This window comes from Giraffa tippelskirchi, chromosome 8, assembly GCF_054371585.1.
Source record: "Giraffa tippelskirchi isolate mGirTip1 chromosome 8, T2T-mGirTip1v1.2.pri, whole genome shotgun sequence".
Taxonomy (NCBI): Eukaryota; Metazoa; Chordata; class Mammalia; order Artiodactyla; family Giraffidae; genus Giraffa; species Giraffa tippelskirchi.
The window spans coordinates 67,998,434-68,015,326 of record NC_137282.1 but is presented as its reverse complement, the minus strand read 5'-3'; the positions used below and the strand labels follow the sequence as shown (position 1 = coordinate 68,015,326).

At 54.3% G+C, this 16,893-nt stretch overlaps 3 protein-coding genes across 4 annotated transcripts in view; 2 read left to right on the top strand and 1 right to left on the bottom strand.

The window, feature by feature from the left end:
• The window catches only part of LOC145517344 (uncharacterized), a 325,418-nt gene that overhangs the window by 125,661 nt on the left and 182,864 nt on the right, over positions 1-16,893 (bottom strand). The window contains exons 8-11 of one of the 2 annotated variants that reach the window (XR_014061971.1): positions 14,724-14,981; positions 13,996-14,107; positions 13,678-13,775; positions 12,582-13,174 (exon numbers count right to left, since the gene is read on the bottom strand). The gene's annotated coding sequence lies outside the window, so the exon portion shown is untranslated. Of the gene's footprint in view, positions 1-6,350; positions 13,175-13,677; positions 13,776-13,995; positions 14,108-14,723; positions 14,982-16,893 lie in introns of those variants that run through there. The other variant, XR_014061974.1, reaches the window with a different exon arrangement.
• Positions 2,504-4,321, top strand: LOC145517290 (uncharacterized). Its single transcript, XM_081519567.1, has 3 exons — positions 2,504-2,696; positions 3,096-3,408; positions 3,661-4,321. The coding sequence occupies exons 1-3, from the start codon at positions 2,562-2,564 to the stop codon at positions 4,287-4,289; spliced, it is 1,077 nt and encodes a 358-aa protein (XP_081375693.1). The 5' UTR covers positions 2,504-2,561; the 3' UTR covers positions 4,290-4,321.
• On the top strand, positions 7,973-11,958 carry LOC145517129 (uncharacterized). Its single transcript, XM_081519391.1, has 3 exons — positions 7,973-10,341; positions 10,741-11,053; positions 11,306-11,958. The coding sequence occupies exons 1-3, from the start codon at positions 10,105-10,107 to the stop codon at positions 11,932-11,934; spliced, it is 1,179 nt and encodes a 392-aa protein (XP_081375517.1). The 5' UTR covers positions 7,973-10,104; the 3' UTR covers positions 11,935-11,958.

Here is a 16,893-nt window from a genome sequence, read left to right as displayed (position 1 = left end):
TGCAAAATCAAAGATATCTACTGTGGGAAAGACCTCAGTACAAAAGCAAAAGACAGGTCATACATCGCGAGACGAATGAGTGGAAACACAAAGCTTATCAAGGATGTGTCTCCAAACAGACAAAGAACACCAACACAACAAGCCTGTGAAAACTAGGGAAAGGTCTGAAGGGACACCAGACTGAGGAAGACACACACAGAGTATCCCGGATGATGTCCAGCACTGAGGGCCTGAAGAATCAACAGTCTAGTTGTACCTCCTCAGGCCTGTGTGACCCTGGGTGAGGCCTCTGTTTCCCGGTGGCTCTGAGAGATGGACAGGGAGGAAGGGGAAGAGAAATCACTTGCATTTCTAATACTCACAGCAAAGTCTTCCAATGAGAAGGGAATTATCACCCCCACTGACAATGCCATTCACTGAAGTGATCCCCACGGGTCCATCTAACCCAGAAGGGAAGGAAGGACCTGTTCTCACAAAACGGCGAGAGATGGAAGAAGGAAGATCAAGCCCACACCAATCCCTGGAAAGAGAAGCTGTGCTCAGGGCTTGAAAGAATTCCTATTTGGAAAATGATATCCCAGCCCCACAAGGCAATCCACAGCTTCGATGCTATTCCTCCCAAAATGCCAATGCATTTTCGCACCCAACCAAGAATTGCAAAAGGGGTACGGAAACAGAAAAGAGCCTAAATTGTCAATACAATCCGACGAAAAAGCCCCGATACGGACATCCAAGGTTGTGTGAAAGGAAATTAGACGACCAAACTAGGATCCTCAGGAGAGTATCGGAGAAGGCAATGGCGACCCACTCCAGTACTCTTGCCTGGAAAATGCCCTGGACGGAGGAGCCTGGTAGGCTGCAGGCCATGGGGTCGCGCAGAGTCAGACACGACTGAGGTGACTTAGCCGCAGCAGCAGCAGCAGGAGCCGGACAGTATGCTATTGGGAATACAACAACACACACAGATCCAGATCGATGGAATAAAGTTGAGGGTCCAGACACAGACCCCAGCATCCATGCTCAACTCATCTCTGACACAGAAGGGGAGAATATCCAAATGGGAACAAGAAAGCCTCTTCAATACATGTCCATGGGAAAACCAGACAGCTACATCTGAAGAACGCTATTGGTTTTGATCTCAGACCACCTCAATATCGGGGAAAACCTCACCCTAAAGGCTGATGTCATGAGATAGCTAGAAAGAAGCGTAGGTCAAAGGCTCCTTAACATCAGAGTCTCCTTGCCATTTGCTGGGCGGAGGTAGAAATGGGTCTCTTCAAGTAAGGGAAAGAGGTACACGAAGTACACCAATGGGTTTCCATCCAATGGAACCTCTTCACAACAGAGAAGCTAAGCAAGCATTCACAAATGCAAAAGAGAGGAAACGGAACACGAGAGACTCCTTGCAAGTGGTGTATCTGAGAAGGGGTTCATATGGAAAGAGACGAAGAATGCACAGCACTCAGATTCCAAGAAACACCACCACCACCCTTGACCCTTCCCCCATGACCAACTCCGACCTAAAGCCTTTCTCTCCCTCTAACCTATCCCTAAAACATAACCCTCATCTAATCATATACATGTGCATTCCTAGCATCCATCCGTCCACACACGAGAGAGAAAGAGGAAGACACAGACTGAATTGAGAAAGGAAAAGAGAGGGACACAGCCAGAGAGAGACACGGAACCAAAGAGAGGAAAGGAGTCGATGGTCCAGACTTTTCATCAATCTGTCTCGAAGGTAGAAGCAATGACAGCGCCCATCCACCCCAGAAGGGGGAAAAGGACGGAAGGTTTGGAGAGGAAAAGACAAGAACGCAGGGAGCCATTAGAAGCTCAGCCACCCGCAGAAGCCGAGCTGGGACACTTGAACAGAATCTCAATGGAAACAGAGGACCAGAAAGTTGGCCACTCTTTTCTATAAGAGAGGGAGACCTTCGAGTCTTCCTTTCGGTCCTCCAACTTGGATGCGGGGTCTCAAAACAGTCAGGAGGGGGAGTGCCTTTTCCTGGGTACCACGGCACATCCAGGCCTCGTTCTGCCCCATTCTGTGCTGTGTCAGCCCAGGAAGGAATCTTTCTTTCTGAAGTCTCAGCGCACACGCTCCACGTGATATCGGCCCCAGGTGGAAAGGCATGGAGCTGCTCGTAGGCCGACAGACCTAGGAAGCAGATGGGAGAATGACCGCCACTCTGCAGATGGAGAGACTGGGGAAACCCTGAGGGGCATATGCTTGTCCAGGGCCACACCACTTATGAGAAGAAGGAGCCTGGTCTGAGAGCAGCGGGGCCCTCGGAGCTCAGGCCCTGGCTGCACCCAGGCCTCCCCAGGGCTGTCGGCTGGGCTGGGTGGGTGTCACTGTGCCTGCACATGGCTTAAGGGTGGTGGTCGAGCAGTCAGAAACCCAGGGATTCGCTTGGGAAGTTTTGGGGAAGGGACCTCAGCACGAACCCCAGGAAATGATGTCACCTGCCGGCAACAGAACCCAACAGAACCCGCAACCCGGGTATCCAGGCCTCGAGAGCGGAGAGGAGCCCCCAGCCAGATCACTTGCTGCCGAGATGTTCTGCTGTTTGCCCCTGCCCAGAGGCCGGGGCCTCAGGAGAGCTCACAGGCAGTGTGCGTGGGCACCCTGTCGACGTTGGCTCAGGGCACCCCCGAGACGCCTCTGGCCCTTTGCCCGGAGAAACAGAAAGGTAACACGGGGAGCCCCAGGCCGGGCCAGGCCACCTCTCCCATGCCACCCGGAAACACCGGGTCCTTTGCCTGTGTGTGTGGATGCGGGTTTGTCGGGGTGTGTCTCCCTCAAGGAAGCCCAGGTGGATGTGGGGTCAGAAGCCTGCGGACAAGTTGTGTCCACACCCCAGGGGAGAGCATGCTGGGCGGGATGGGGAGAGTGCGGGCAGGGCCGGCCGCCCAGGCTGACCTCACACCCTCAGGTGGGTCTCTTTCCTCCCGGGTGGGGATCTGAGCAGACACACGTCTCTGACCCTTCTGGGCAGAGAAGTTCGAGCAGGCCGAAGCAGCGGCTCCACTGGCCAGGCCCAGCTCGGAAAACTCCCAGCATGGCTGGCTGACGGTCACTGTCGTTGCAGAGCTTCCCACGTGATGAGGCCGAGGACGGGGACACCCCATCCAGCTCCCGGAGGGAGGGGTCGGAGCACCACCCCCCCGCCCGTGAGGCCCAGTGCAGGCTCCAGGTGAGCGTGCCCACGGAGGCATCAGCCCCACCGGGGGCGAAGCGGAGGCGGGGAAGGCCTGCTGCCGAGACACCGCCCAGGATACACCCGGCGGCCCAGTCTGAGGCTGCCACGGAGCTCAGCACACCCGGCTCCGACCCAGAGTCCCGGGAACCCCGGCCTCTGAGGCAGCAGGAGGACCTGGAGCCCAGCACGCCAGAGCACAGAGGTGAGGACGCTGGGGCTGGTGTACGGGAGTGTGTGGGGAGGGGGTGCTGAGCTACACAGGGACGAGTCCCCGAAAGCTGCTGCTGGGCCTGCAGCAAGCGCTGGCCTCACACCCCCCGCCCCCCATCTTGCACACTTCAGTCCCAAAAGACATCCGACCCTGGGTATTCTTTGGGAATCTCTTGGAAGCTTTCTGTCCCGGGATACGCACATGCCAAGGCTGGCCTGCGGGCAAACGATGCTTCTCCCACAGCTCTAGCACTGGCCTCCAACTGGAACCAGGCTCCACTTCCCAGACCTGTCCCTACAGAGGTGGTGGCTCCAGGTGCAGGACCCAGGGATCCACCGAGGGCAGATGGAGAACCGAGACTTGCCCTCGCAGAGACACCAGGCCAGCTGGGTACTGGCCAGCACACCGGGCAGATCGGATCTCCGTGCCTGCAGGACCCCCAGCCCCAGGCACTGATGTCCCACCCCCTCAGCCAGAACCTCCACCTCCACGTGCACCTCTACCTGCTCGGCCTTTGGCAGGAGAACCCGAGGCAGAGGAGGAGTCACCGCCTCGGCAGGGAGAGCCTGCCCTGGCTCCCGCGCAACACCCAGACGCCCACGATGACTCACCCACCCCTGCAGGGAGAACGAGCCCCCGCTCTGGACAGAGACCCAGAGCCCTTGCCGGAAACACCACGTCCAGGGGAGCGGTCGGCTCTGCAGCCTCCATCCCTGTCTGCTCACCGTGGACGCCGTCAACTCGGTCTGCCCCCAGGGGACATGGAGTTCCTTTCCCCCGAACTGCTTTGCATTTGGTTTGTTTCCACCTTTCTGGTGATGTTTTCTTTTTTGCGTGGTTTCCTGTATTTTTGTTGGTTAAGTTGGGATTAGTAAACTTTTTCATCATTGTTGCAATTTGGGAACACTGTTGTGTAACTCTGGTGATACTGTGTTACCATCACCACTTTGTAGTTTCAGACCCGTTCCATCTTTATGCCCCACCCCCCAACAAAGCCTGGATTCAAGGCAAGCACGCCCTGTTCATCCCTCCGCCCGATCCTGAACACAATTTCATCTTTTCCTTCTGCATTCCTTCCTATATTCTTGGTGTCCCCAATCAATGACTCTCAGTGAAATGACTGAAGGAGTTTTTTTCGGACGCTCCACCTACTGTAAGACTCCACTGGAGAGTTCTCATGTTTATGTCCTTTGAACTAGCCTTTGATAGCTGAAAGGACGTTGTACGTCCTTTCAAGATACCATGTGCCAAACGAAGCCCTTTTGGCAAATGCCATCATTATCTCCAGGCAGGCATTGCTGTTTGAAGGGTGCCATCTCAGCCAGAAGGCAGAGGCTGAGCTCCTCTTGTTGCACCAGCTCCCAAAAGAAGCCAAGAAAGGGAGCTGGAACAACAAACCACCCCAACGCCCAGGAAAGCGTTCTTCATGACAGAAGGCTAGAAAATGACCCAACATCCTTGTGGCCCAGAACCCCTCTAGAAATTCACTGTTCCATAAAAAAGAGAAACAGATGGGAAGTTCCAAGGAGAGGCAATGCCCATGGCCAGTGTATTTTAGAGACGGCCTGACCGCTCCGGGGAAGACACGCACTGACAGAACCCCTTGGGAAACAGCCGTGATAGTCCTCACTGTCGTAAGGGATTCCTCTGGGGACAACCTGCCCTGGGCACCACACGAGGGAGCAGACCGGCTTCTCTTCCTCTGCCCCCACACCATTCACTCATGAAGGCAGCTCAGGTGTTCTCATGCCCTGCCTGCCTGCCTGCCTGGCTCATCCGTGAGCTGTGACCACCTCCAGGACAGGACTCCACCTTCTGCTCTCTGTGTACCGTGAATCTGCACACAGTGGGCTTTCAGAACCTTAGGAGACTTGAGCCATTCCCACTCGAGCCAGAACCCTCCCCAGGAAGGAAAACAGCTGTGGAGTCCTTTTGGCCCCAGCACTGGTTCCGAAACCCTGGCGGCTCCTAGAGCCTCTACGGTGTGAAGAGGGAGGTCCCTTTTGACAGAGCTTTCCGGCCGTCAGATCTAAGCTGCTGTTTCACTGTCAGCTGTGTCTCTTCCGTTGCAGTGTTGCAGGTGGGCCACGCTGCTCCAAAGGAGCTCACAAGCTGAGTTTCAAGGGAGGTATTGAGAGGACAGGGATGGCTACAACGTGCTGCAAACTGAGTGAGGGTCCCCACAATCCTCAGCAAAGGTGTGTGGTGTGCAAGTGGGGAGTAGAGGGCCCCCAAGTTCCAAAGGAAGGGAGGTACTCGGGAGCTAAAGCCCTTGGCTGCTGTGGTAGCAGCTGCAGATGGCAGCTCGTCCACAGTGCACTTCGAATGAGGTCATATGAGCGGGACTCTGGAAATGGCTCCGAAATCCAGAGAAAGGGGTCAGGGTATGTGGGAATCCGGCGGGGGTGGGGGGTGGATGAAGGAAGGTGTCCTTCCTCTCTCCAGTGCAATTTGGTTTGGTGAGTCTCAAAGCTACCAGATGGCACTTCCCAAGTCAGGCCCCCGCAGGAATCAGGGTGGGCTGCATGCCTCGGCCCCTGCCACAGGGACAAGCCACACCAGTGGCCTCCCTGAGCTCCAATGGCCGGATCTGGGGGTTCTGTCTGGGTGCACACCTGCTTGTTCTGGCCAAGTTCCCCGCTTCTCTGAGCACCAGCTTCAACCTCCCGAATGAGGACATCGATTGCTACCTTGGCACGTTACTCTCTTCATCCTGTGAAGACTCATTAGGCTTATCCTACAATTACTAGCTGGCCCGAGGAGATATCTCCTGAATCCAGATTAAGCTGGAGTCTCCCAGGCTCATCTGGCATGTCTTCCCTGAAGTCTGCCAAAACCCACACCCTTGCGTTTCCAGGGACTCCCCTTAGCCAGCTGGGCAGAAAACCCAGCATGTTTCAAACAAGCTGACAGACAAGCGGGAGAGGACTCACGGGCAGACGGCTTCCCTCAGGTCTCGGGTGGAGCTCTGGGACCACAGCAGCAACAGGCCATCCCAGTCCCTGGGCTCAGCAGCGCCCTCATTCTCACGCCGGCGGCTCTGCCCTGAGGGGAGCAGGAAGGTCACCAACTGCCGCAGGCGGACCTCACGCCCCTCCCACTTATGGAGCCTGACCTCCCCCGGCCCCACCCCTTCCCCTACCCCAGCAGGACGAGAGCTCCTCTTCCCCTGGCTTCTAACGTGAGGCCCGGCCCTGGGCCCCGATTGGGCACTGCCCCAGTCCGGAGCCAATCACAGTGGCCAAGGAGGTGGAAGGCACCGATTGGCCAGGGCCAGGTCATGTGACCATACTCCCCAGGAAACTCAAATATTACCAAGATTCCCTAAGAAACCAATGAACAAAATTATCCAGTAAAGGCAAACCGTACTTTTTAATGAGGCCAAAGTCACAGAAAAAAAAAAAAAAAAAAGCTTCACAATGAAGTGCTCAAGGAAGCTACAAAATAAACTTTCAAAAAAGTTTAGTAGTTTTTTTAATAGGGTGACGGAGAGCTATACCTATCCCATATATGTGAATTTAGGTTTAAACTAGATTTCCCTTGGCTATTTTATAAGACAAAAAAACCCACATCACCCCCTTTTACTCCCCCCCACACCCAAAAAGTGTTTTAATCTATTGAATTTTTGTGTCCTCAGTTGTGTCTGATTCACGGCAACTCACGATCTCTACACAGCCAGGCTCTTCCGTCCATGGAATTCAGGGCAATTTTTTCTGTCACAGTAAATGCCCACCCTGGGTGATCCAAACGGAAGGGCTCAGAGGCTCCTGAGAGACTAACTCCTTTCAGCTGAGCACAGAGCTGGCTCCTCACTGGGATGCCTGTGGCCTGGGGCTCCCAGAGGGGAGAGCAGCACTCGCCCCACCGTGTGGTCACTGCTGGAAGTGCAGGCTGCTCCTCACTCCCCCTTGACAGTGTCCCTGAGGGCAGAACAGTGTGAAGTTAATCAAGGTGGAAACGCAAACTCCAATGCAAGCAAACTTCCCTCAAGGTCTCCAATACCACTCAGGAACAGGGTATTGGAAACTGCAGGGGATGACATGAATGAAGATGGAGACTTGACACCTTACACCGAGTTCACTTCCAGTTATCCCTAGACAAACATTCCATGAAAACTTGTCACAAATCTAGAGGAACAATGAGCCGAAACCGGACACGTGCTTTGAGTCTTCACACACAAAACTAAAAGGCAGTCCACAAAAAAAAACCAGGAGAATACAGTGGACTTTGCAAAATCAAAGATATCTACTGTGGGAAAGACCTCAGTACAAAAGCAAAAGACAGGTCACACATCGCGAGACGAATGAGTGGAAACACAAAGCTTATCAAGGATGTGTCTCCAAACAGACAAAGAACACCAACACAACAAGCCTGTGAAAACTAGGGAAAGGTCTGAAGGGACACCAGACTGAGGAAGACACACACAGAGTATCCCGGATGATGTCCAGCACTGAGGGCCTGAAGAATCAACAGTCTAGTTGTACCTCCTCAGGCCTGTGTGACCCTGGGTGAGGCCTCTGTTTCCCGGTGGCTCTGAGAGATGGACAGGGAGGAAGGGGAAGAGAAATCACTTGCATTTCTAATACTCACAGCAAAGTCTTCCAATGAGAAGGGAATTATCACCCCCACTGACAATGCCATTCACTGAAGTGATCCCCACGGGTCCATCTAACCCAGAAGGGAAGGAAGGACCTGTTCTCACAAAACGGCGAGAGATGGAAGAAGGAAGATCAAGCCCACACCAATCCCTGGAAAGAGAAGCTGTGCTCAGGGCTTGAAAGAATTCCTATTTGGAAAATGATATCCCAGCCCCACAAGGCAATCCACAGCTTCGATGCTATTCCTCCCAAAATGCCAATGCATTTTCGCACCCAACCAAGAATTGCAAAAGGGGTACGGAAACAGAAAAGAGCCTAAATTGTCAATACAATCCGACGAAAAAGCCCCGATACGGACATCCAAGGTTGTGTGAAAGGAAATTAGACGACCAAACTAGGATCCTCAGGAGAGTATCGGAGAAGGCAATGGCGACCCACTCCAGTACTCTTGCCTGGAAAATGCCCTGGACGGAGGAGCCTGGTAGGCTGCAGGCCATGGGGTCGCGCAGAGTCAGACACGACTGAGGTGACTTAGCCGCAGCAGCAGCAGCAGGAGCCGGACAGTATGCTATTGGGAATACAACAACACACACAGATCCAGATCGATGGAATAAAGTTGAGGGTCCAGACACAGACCCCAGCATCCATGCTCAACTCATCTCTGACACAGAAGGGGAGAATATCCAAATGGGAACAAGAAAGCCTCTTCAATACATGTCCATGGGAAAACCAGACAGCTACATCTGAAGAACGCTATTGGTTTTGATCTCAGACCACCTCAATATCGGGGAAAACCTCACCCTAAAGGCTGATGTCATGAGATAGCTAGAAAGAAGCGTAGGTCAAAGGCTCCTTAACATCAGAGTCTCCTTGCCATTTGCTGGGCGGAGGTAGAAATGGGTCTCTTCAAGTAAGGGAAAGAGGTACACGAAGTACACCAATGGGTTTCCATCCAATGGAACCTCTTCACAACAGAGAAGCTAAGCAAGCATTCACAAATGCAAAAGAGAGGAAACGGAACACGAGAGACTCCTTGCAAGTGGTGTATCTGAGAAGGGGTTCATATGGAAAGAGACGAAGAATGCACAGCACTCAGATTCCAAGAAACACCACCACCACCCTTGACCCTTCCCCCATGACCAACTCCGACCTAAAGCCTTTCTCTCCCTCTAACCTATCCCTAAAACATAACCCTCATCTAATCATATACATGTGCATTCCTAGCATCCATCCGTCCACACACGAGAGAGAAAGAGGAAGACACAGACTGAATTGAGAAAGGAAAAGAGAGGGACACAGCCAGAGAGAGACACGGAACCAAAGAGAGGAAAGGAGTCGATGGTCCAGACTTTTCATCAATCTGTCTCGAAGGTAGAAGCAATGACAGCGCCCATCCACCCCAGAAGGGGGAAAAGGACGGAAGGTTTGGAGAGGAAAAGACAAGAACGCAGGGAGCCATTAGAAGCTCAGCCACCCGCAGAAGCCGAGCTGGGACACTTGAACAGAATCTCAATGGAAACAGAGGACCAGAAAGTTGGCCACTCTTTTCTATAAGAGAGGGAGACCTTCGAGTCTTCCTTTCGGTCCTCCAACTTGGATGCGGGGTCTCAAAACAGTCAGGAGGGGGAGTGCCTTTTCCTGGGTACCACGGCACATCCAGGCCTCGTTCTGCCCCATTCTGTGCTGTGTCAGCCCAGGAAGGAATCTTTCTTTCTGAAGTCTCAGCGCACACGCTCCACGTGATATCGGCCCCAGGTGGAAAGGCATGGAGCTGCTCGTAGGCCGACAGACCTAGGAAGCAGATGGGAGAATGACCGCCACTCTGCAGATGGAGAGACTGGGGAAACCCTGAGGGGCATATGCTTGTCCAGGGCCACACCACTTATGAGAAGAAGGAGCCTGGTCTGAGAGCAGCGGGGCCCTCGGAGCTCAGGCCCTGGCTGCACCCAGGCCTCCCCAGGGCTGTCGGCTGGGCTGGGTGGGTGTCACTGTGCCTGCACATGGCTTAAGGGTGGTGGTCGAGCAGTCAGAAACCCAGGGATTCGCTTGGGAAGTTTTGGGGAAGGGACCTCAGCACGAACCCCAGGAAATGATGTCACCTGCCGGCAACAGAACCCAACAGAACCCGCAACCCGGGTATCCAGGCCTCGAGAGCGGAGAGGAGCCCCCAGCCAGATCACTTGCTGCCGAGATGTTCTGCTGTTTGCCCCTGCCCAGAGGCCGGGGCCTCAGGAGAGCTCACAGGCAGTGTGCGTGGGCACCCTGTCGACGTTGGCTCAGGGCACCCCCGAGACGCCTCTGGCCCTTTGCCCGGAGAAACAGAAAGGTAACACGGGGAGCCCCAGGCCGGGCCAGGCCACCTCTCCCATGCCACCCGGAAACACCGGGTCCTTTGCCTGTGTGTGTGGATGCGGGTTTGTCGGGGTGTGTCTCCCTCAAGGAAGCCCAGGTGGATGTGGGGTCAGAAGCCTGCGGACAAGTTGTGTCCACACCCCAGGGGAGAGCATGCTGGGCGGGATGGGGAGAGTGCGGGCAGGGCCGGCCGCCCAGGCTGACCTCACACCCTCAGGTGGGTCTCTTTCCTCCCGGGTGGGGATCTGAGCAGACACACGTCTCTGACCCTTCTGGGCAGAGAAGTTCGAGCAGGCCGAAGCAGCGGCTCCACTGGCCAGGCCCAGCTCGGAAAACTCCCAGCATGGCTGGCTGACGGTCACTGTCGTTGCAGAGCTTCCCACGTGATGAGGCCGAGGACGGGGACACCCCATCCAGCTCCCGGAGGGAGGGGTCGGAGCACCACCCCCCCGCCCGTGAGGCCCAGTGCAGGCTCCAGGTGAGCGTGCCCACGGAGGCATCAGCCCCACCGGGGGCGAAGCGGAGGCGGGGAAGGCCTGCTGCCGAGACACCGCCCAGGATACACCCGGCGGCCCAGTCTGAGGCTGCCACGGAGCTCAGCACACCCGGCTCCGACCCAGAGTCCCGAGAACCCCGGCCTCTGAGGCAGCAGGAGGACCTGGAGCCCAGCACGCCAGAGCACAGAGGTGAGGACGCTGGGGCTGGTGTACGGGAGTGTGTGCGGAGGGGGTGCTGAGCTACACAGGGACGAGTCCCCGAAAGCTGCTGCTGGGCCTGCAGCAAGCGCTGGCCTCACACCCCCCGCCCCCCATCTTGCACACTTCAGTCCCAAAAGACATCCGACCCTGGGTATTCTTTGGGAATCTCTTGGAAGCTTTCTGTCCCGGGATACGCACATGCCAAGGCTGGCCTGCGGGCAAACGATGCTTCTCCCACAGCTCTAGCACTGGCCTCCAACTGGAACCAGGCTCCACTTCCCAGACCTGTCCCTACAGAGGTGGTGGCTCCAGGTGCAGGACCCAGGGATCCACCGAGGGCAGATGGAGAACCGAGACTTGCCCTCGCAGAGACACCAGGCCAGCTGGGTACTGGCCAGCACACCGGGCAGATCGGATCTCCGTGCCTGCAGGACCCCCAGCCCCAGGCACTGATGTCCCACCCCCTCAGCCAGAACCTCCACCTCCACGTGCACCTCTACCTGCTCGGCCTTTGGCAGGAGAACCCGAGGCAGAGGAGGAGTCACCGCCTCGGCAGGGAGAGCCTGCCCTGGCTCCCGCGCAACACCCAGACGCCCACGATGACTCACCCACCCCTGCAGGGAGAACGAGCCCCCGCTCTGGACAGAGACCCAGAGCCCTTGCCGGAAACACCACGTCCAGGGGAGCGGTCGGCTCTGCAGCCTCCATCCCTGTCTGCTCACCGTGGACGCCGTCAACTCGGTCTGCCCCCAGGGGACATGGAGTTCCTTTCCCCCGAACTGCTTTGCATTTGGTTTGTTTCCACCTTTCTGGTGATGTTTTCTTTTTTGCGTGGTTTCCTGTATTTTTGTTGGTTAAGTTGGGATTAGTAAACTTTTTCATCATTGTTGCAATTTGGGAACACTGTTGTGTAACTCTGGTGATACTGTGTTACCATCACCACTTTGTAGTTTCAGACCCGTTCCATCTTTATGCCCCACCCCCCAACAAAGCCTGGATTCAAGGCAAGCACGCCCTGTTCATCCCTCCGCCCGATCCTGAACACAATTTCATCTTTTCCTTCTGCATTCCTTCCTATATTCTTGGTGTCCCCAATCAATGACTCTCAGTGAAATGACTGAAGGAGTTTTTTTCGGACGCTCCACCTACTGTAAGACTCCACTGGAGAGTTCTCATGTTTATGTCCTTTGAACTAGCCTTTGATAGCTGAAAGGACGTTGTACGTCCTTTCAAGATACCATGTGCCAAACGAAGCCCTTTTGGCAAATGCCATCATTATCTCCAGGCAGGCATTGCTGTTTGAAGGGTGCCATCTCAGCCAGAAGGCAGAGGCTGAGCTCCTCTTGTTGCACCAGCTCCCAAAAGAAGCCAAGAAAGGGAGCTGGAACAACAAACCACCCCAACGCCCAGGAAAGCGTTCTTCATGACAGAAGGCTAGAAAATGACCCAACATCCTTGTGGCCCAGAACCCCTCTAGAAATTCACTGTTCCATAAAAAAGAGAAACAGATGGGAAGTTCCAAGGAGAGGCAATGCCCATGGCCAGTGTATTTTAGAGACGGCCTGACCGCTCCGGGGAAGACACGCACTGACAGAACCCCTTGGGAAACAGCCGTGATAGTCCTCACTGTCGTAAGGGATTCCTCTGGGGACAACCTGCCCTGGGCACCACACGAGGGAGCAGACCGGCTTCTCTTCCTCTGCCCCCACACCATTCACTCATGAAGGCAGCTCAGGTGTTCTCATGCCCTGCCTGCCTGCCTGCCTGGCTCATCCGTGAGCTGTGACCACCTCCAGGACAGGACTCCACCTTCTGCTCTCTGTGTACCGTGAATCTGCACACAGTGGGCTTTCAGAACCTTAGGAGACTTGAGCCATTCCCACTCGAGCCAGAACCCTCCCCAGGAAGGAAAACAGCTGTGGAGTCCTTTTGGCCCCAGCACTGGTTCCGAAACCCTGGCGGCTCCTAGAGCCTCTACGGTGTGAAGAGGGAGGTCCCTTTTGACAGAGCTTTCCGGCCGTCAGATCTAAGCTGCTGTTTCACTGTCAGCTGTGTCTCTTCCGTTGCAGTGTTGCAGGTGGGCCACGCTGCTCCAAAGGAGCTCACAAGCTGAGTTTCAAGGGAGGTATTGAGAGGACAGGGATGGCTACAACGTGCTGCAAACTGAGTGAGGGTCCCCACAATCCTCAGCAAAGGTGTGTGGTGTGCAAGTGGGGAGTAGAGGGCCCCCAAGTTCCAAAGGAAGGGAGGTACTCGGGAGCTAAAGCCCTTGGCTGCTGTGGTAGCAGCTGCAGATGGCAGCTCGTCCACAGTGCACTTCGAATGAGGTCATATGAGCGGGACTCTGGAAATGGCTCCGAAATCCAGAGAAAGGGGTCAGGGTATGTGGGAATCCGGCGGGGGTGGGGGGTGGATGAAGGAAGGTGTCCTTCCTCTCTCCAGTGCAATTTGGTTTGGTGAGTCTCAAAGCTACCAGATGGCACTTCCCAAGTCAGGCCCCCGCAGGAATCAGGGTGGGCTGCATGCCTCGGCCCCTGCCACAGGGACAAGCCACACCAGTGGCCTCCCTGAGCTCCAATGGCCGGATCTGGGGGTTCTGTCTGGGTGCACACCTGCTTGTTCTGGCCAAGTTCCCCGCTTCTCTGAGCACCAGCTTCAACCTCTCGAATGAGGACATCGATTGCTACCTTGGCACGTTACTCTCTTCATCCTGTGAAGACTCATTAGGCTTATCCTACAATTACTAGCTGGCCCGAGGAGATATCTCCTGAATCCAGATTAAGCTGGAGTCTCCCAGGCTCATCTGGCATGTCTTCCCTGAAGTCTGCCAAAACCCACACCCTTGCGTTTCCAGGGACTCCCCTTAGCCAGCTGGGCAGAAAACCCAGCATGTTTCAAACAAGCTGACAGACAAGCGGGAGAGGACTCACGGGCAGACGGCTTCCCTCAGGTCTCGGGTGGAGCTCTGGGACCACAGCAGCAACAGGCCATCCCAGTCCCTGGGCTCAGCAGCGCCCTCATTCTCACGCCGGCGGCTCTGCCCTGAGGGGAGCAGGAAGGTCACCAACTGCCGCAGGCGGACCTCACGCCCCTCCCACTTATGGAGCCTGACCTCCCCCGGCCCCACCCCTTCCCCTACCCCAGCAGGACGAGAGCTCCTCTTCCCCTGGCTTCTAACGTGAGGCCCGGCCCTGGGCCCCGATTGGGCACTGCCCCAGTCCGGAGCCAATCACAGTGGCCAAGGAGGTGGAAGGCACCGATTGGCCAGGGCCAGGTCATGTGACCATACTCCCCAGGAAACTCAAATATTACCAAGATTCCCTAAGAAACCAATGAACAAAATTATCCAGTAAAGGCAAACCGTACTTTTTAATGAGGCCAAAGTCACAGAAAAAAAAAAAAAAAAAGCTTCACAATGAAGTGCTCAAGGAAGCTACAAAATAAACTTTCAAAAAAGTTTAGTAGTTTTTTTAATAGGGTGACGGAGAGCTATACCTATCCCATATATGTGAATTTAGGTTTAAACTAGATTTCCCTTGGCTATTTTATAAGACAAAAAAACCCACATCACCCCCTTTTACTCCCCCCCACACCCAAAAAGTGTTTTAATCTATTGAATTTTTGTGTCCTCAGTTGTGTCTGATTCACGGCAACTCACGATCTCTACACAGCCAGGCTCTTCCGTCCATGGAATTCAGGGCAATTTTTTCTGTCACAGTAAATGCCCACCCTGGGTGATCCAAACGGAAGGGCTCAGAGGCTCCTGAGAGACTAACTCCTTTCAGCTGAGCACAGAGCTGGCTCCTCACTGGGATGCCTGTGGCCTGGGGCTCCCAGAGGGGAGAGCAGCACTCGCCCCACCGTGTGGTCACTGCTGGAAGTGCAGGCTGCTCCTCACTCCCCCTTGACAGTGTCCCTGAGGGCAGAACAGTGTGAAGTTAATCAAGGTGGAAACGCAAACTCCAATGCAAGCAAACTTCCCTCAAGGTCTCCAATACCACTCAGGAACAGGGTATTGGAAACTGCAGGGGATGACATGAATGAAGATGGAGACTTGACACCTTACACCGAGTTCACTTCCAGTTATCCCTAGACAAACATTCCATGAAAACTTGTCACAAATCTAGAGGAACAATGAGCCGAAACCGGACACGTGCTTTGAGTCTTCACACACAAAACTAAAAGGCAGTCCACAAAAAAAACCAGGAGAATACAGTGGACTTTGCAAAATCAAAGATATCTACTGTGGGAAAGACCTCAGTACAAAAGCAAAAGACAGGTCACACATCGCGAGACGAATGAGTGGAAACACAAAGCTTATCAAGGATGTGTCTCCAAACAGACAAAGAACACCAACACAACAAGCCTGTGAAAACTAGGGAAAGGTCTGAAGGGACACCAGACTGAGGAAGACACACACAGAGTATCCCGGATGATGTCCAGCACTGAGGGCCTGAAGAATCAACAGTCTAGTTGTACCTCCTCAGGCCTGTGTGACCCTGGGTGAGGCCTCTGTTTCCCGGTGGCTCTGAGAGATGGACAGGGAGGAAGGGGAAGAGAAATCACTTGCATTTCTAATACTCACAGCAAAGTCTTCCAATGAGAAGGGAATTATCACCCCCACTGACAATGCCATTCACTGAAGTGATCCCCACGGGTCCATCTAACCCAGAAGGGAAGGAAGGACCTGTTCTCACAAAACGGCGAGAGATGGAAGAAGGAAGATCAAGCCCACACCAATCCCTGGAAAGAGAAGCTGTGCTCAGGGCTTGAAAGAATTCCTATTTGGAAAATGATATCCCAGCCCCACAAGGCAATCCACAGCTTCGATGCTATTCCTCCCAAAATGCCAATGCATTTTCGCACCCAACCAAGAATTGCAAAAGGGGTACGGAAACAGAAAAGAGCCTAAATTGTCAATACAATCCGACGAAAAAGCCCCGATACGGACATCCAAGGTTGTGTGAAAGGAAATTAGACGACCAAACTAGGATCCTCAGGAGAGTATCGGAGAAGGCAATGGCGACCCACTCCAGTACTCTTGCCTGGAAAATGCCCTGGACGGAGGAGCCTGGTAGGCTGCAGGCCATGGGGTCGCGCAGAGTCAGACACGACTGAGGTGACTTAGCCGCAGCAGCAGCAGCAGGAGCCGGACAGTATGCTATTGGGAATACAACAACACACACAGATCCAGATCGATGGAATAAAGTTGAGGGTCCAGACACAGACCCCAGCATCCATGCTCAACTCATCTCTGACACAGAAGGGGAGAATATCCAAATGGGAACAAGAAAGCCTCTTCAATACATGTCCATGGGAAAACCAGACAGCTACATCTGAAGAACGCTATTGGTTTTGATCTCAGACCACCTCAATATCGGGGAAAACCTCACCCTAAAGGCTGATGTCATGAGATAGCTAGAAAGAAGCGTAGGTCAAAGGCTCCTTAACATCAGAGTCTCCTTGCCATTTGCTGGGCGGAGGTAGAAATGGGTCTCTTCAAGTAAGGGAAAGAGGTACACGAAGTACACCAATGGGTTTCCATCCAATGGAACCTCTTCACAACAGAGAAGCTAAGCAAGCATTCACAAATGCAAAAGAGAGGAAACGGAACACGAGAGACTCCTTGCAAGTGGTGTATCTGAGAAGGGGTTCATATGGAAAGAGACGAAGAATGCACAGCACTCAGATTCCAAGAAACACCACCACCACCCTTGACCCTTCCCCCATGACCAACTCCGACCTAAAGCCTTTCTCTCCCTCTAACCTATCCCTAAAACATAACCCTCATCTAATCATATACATGTGCATTCCTAGCATCCATCCGT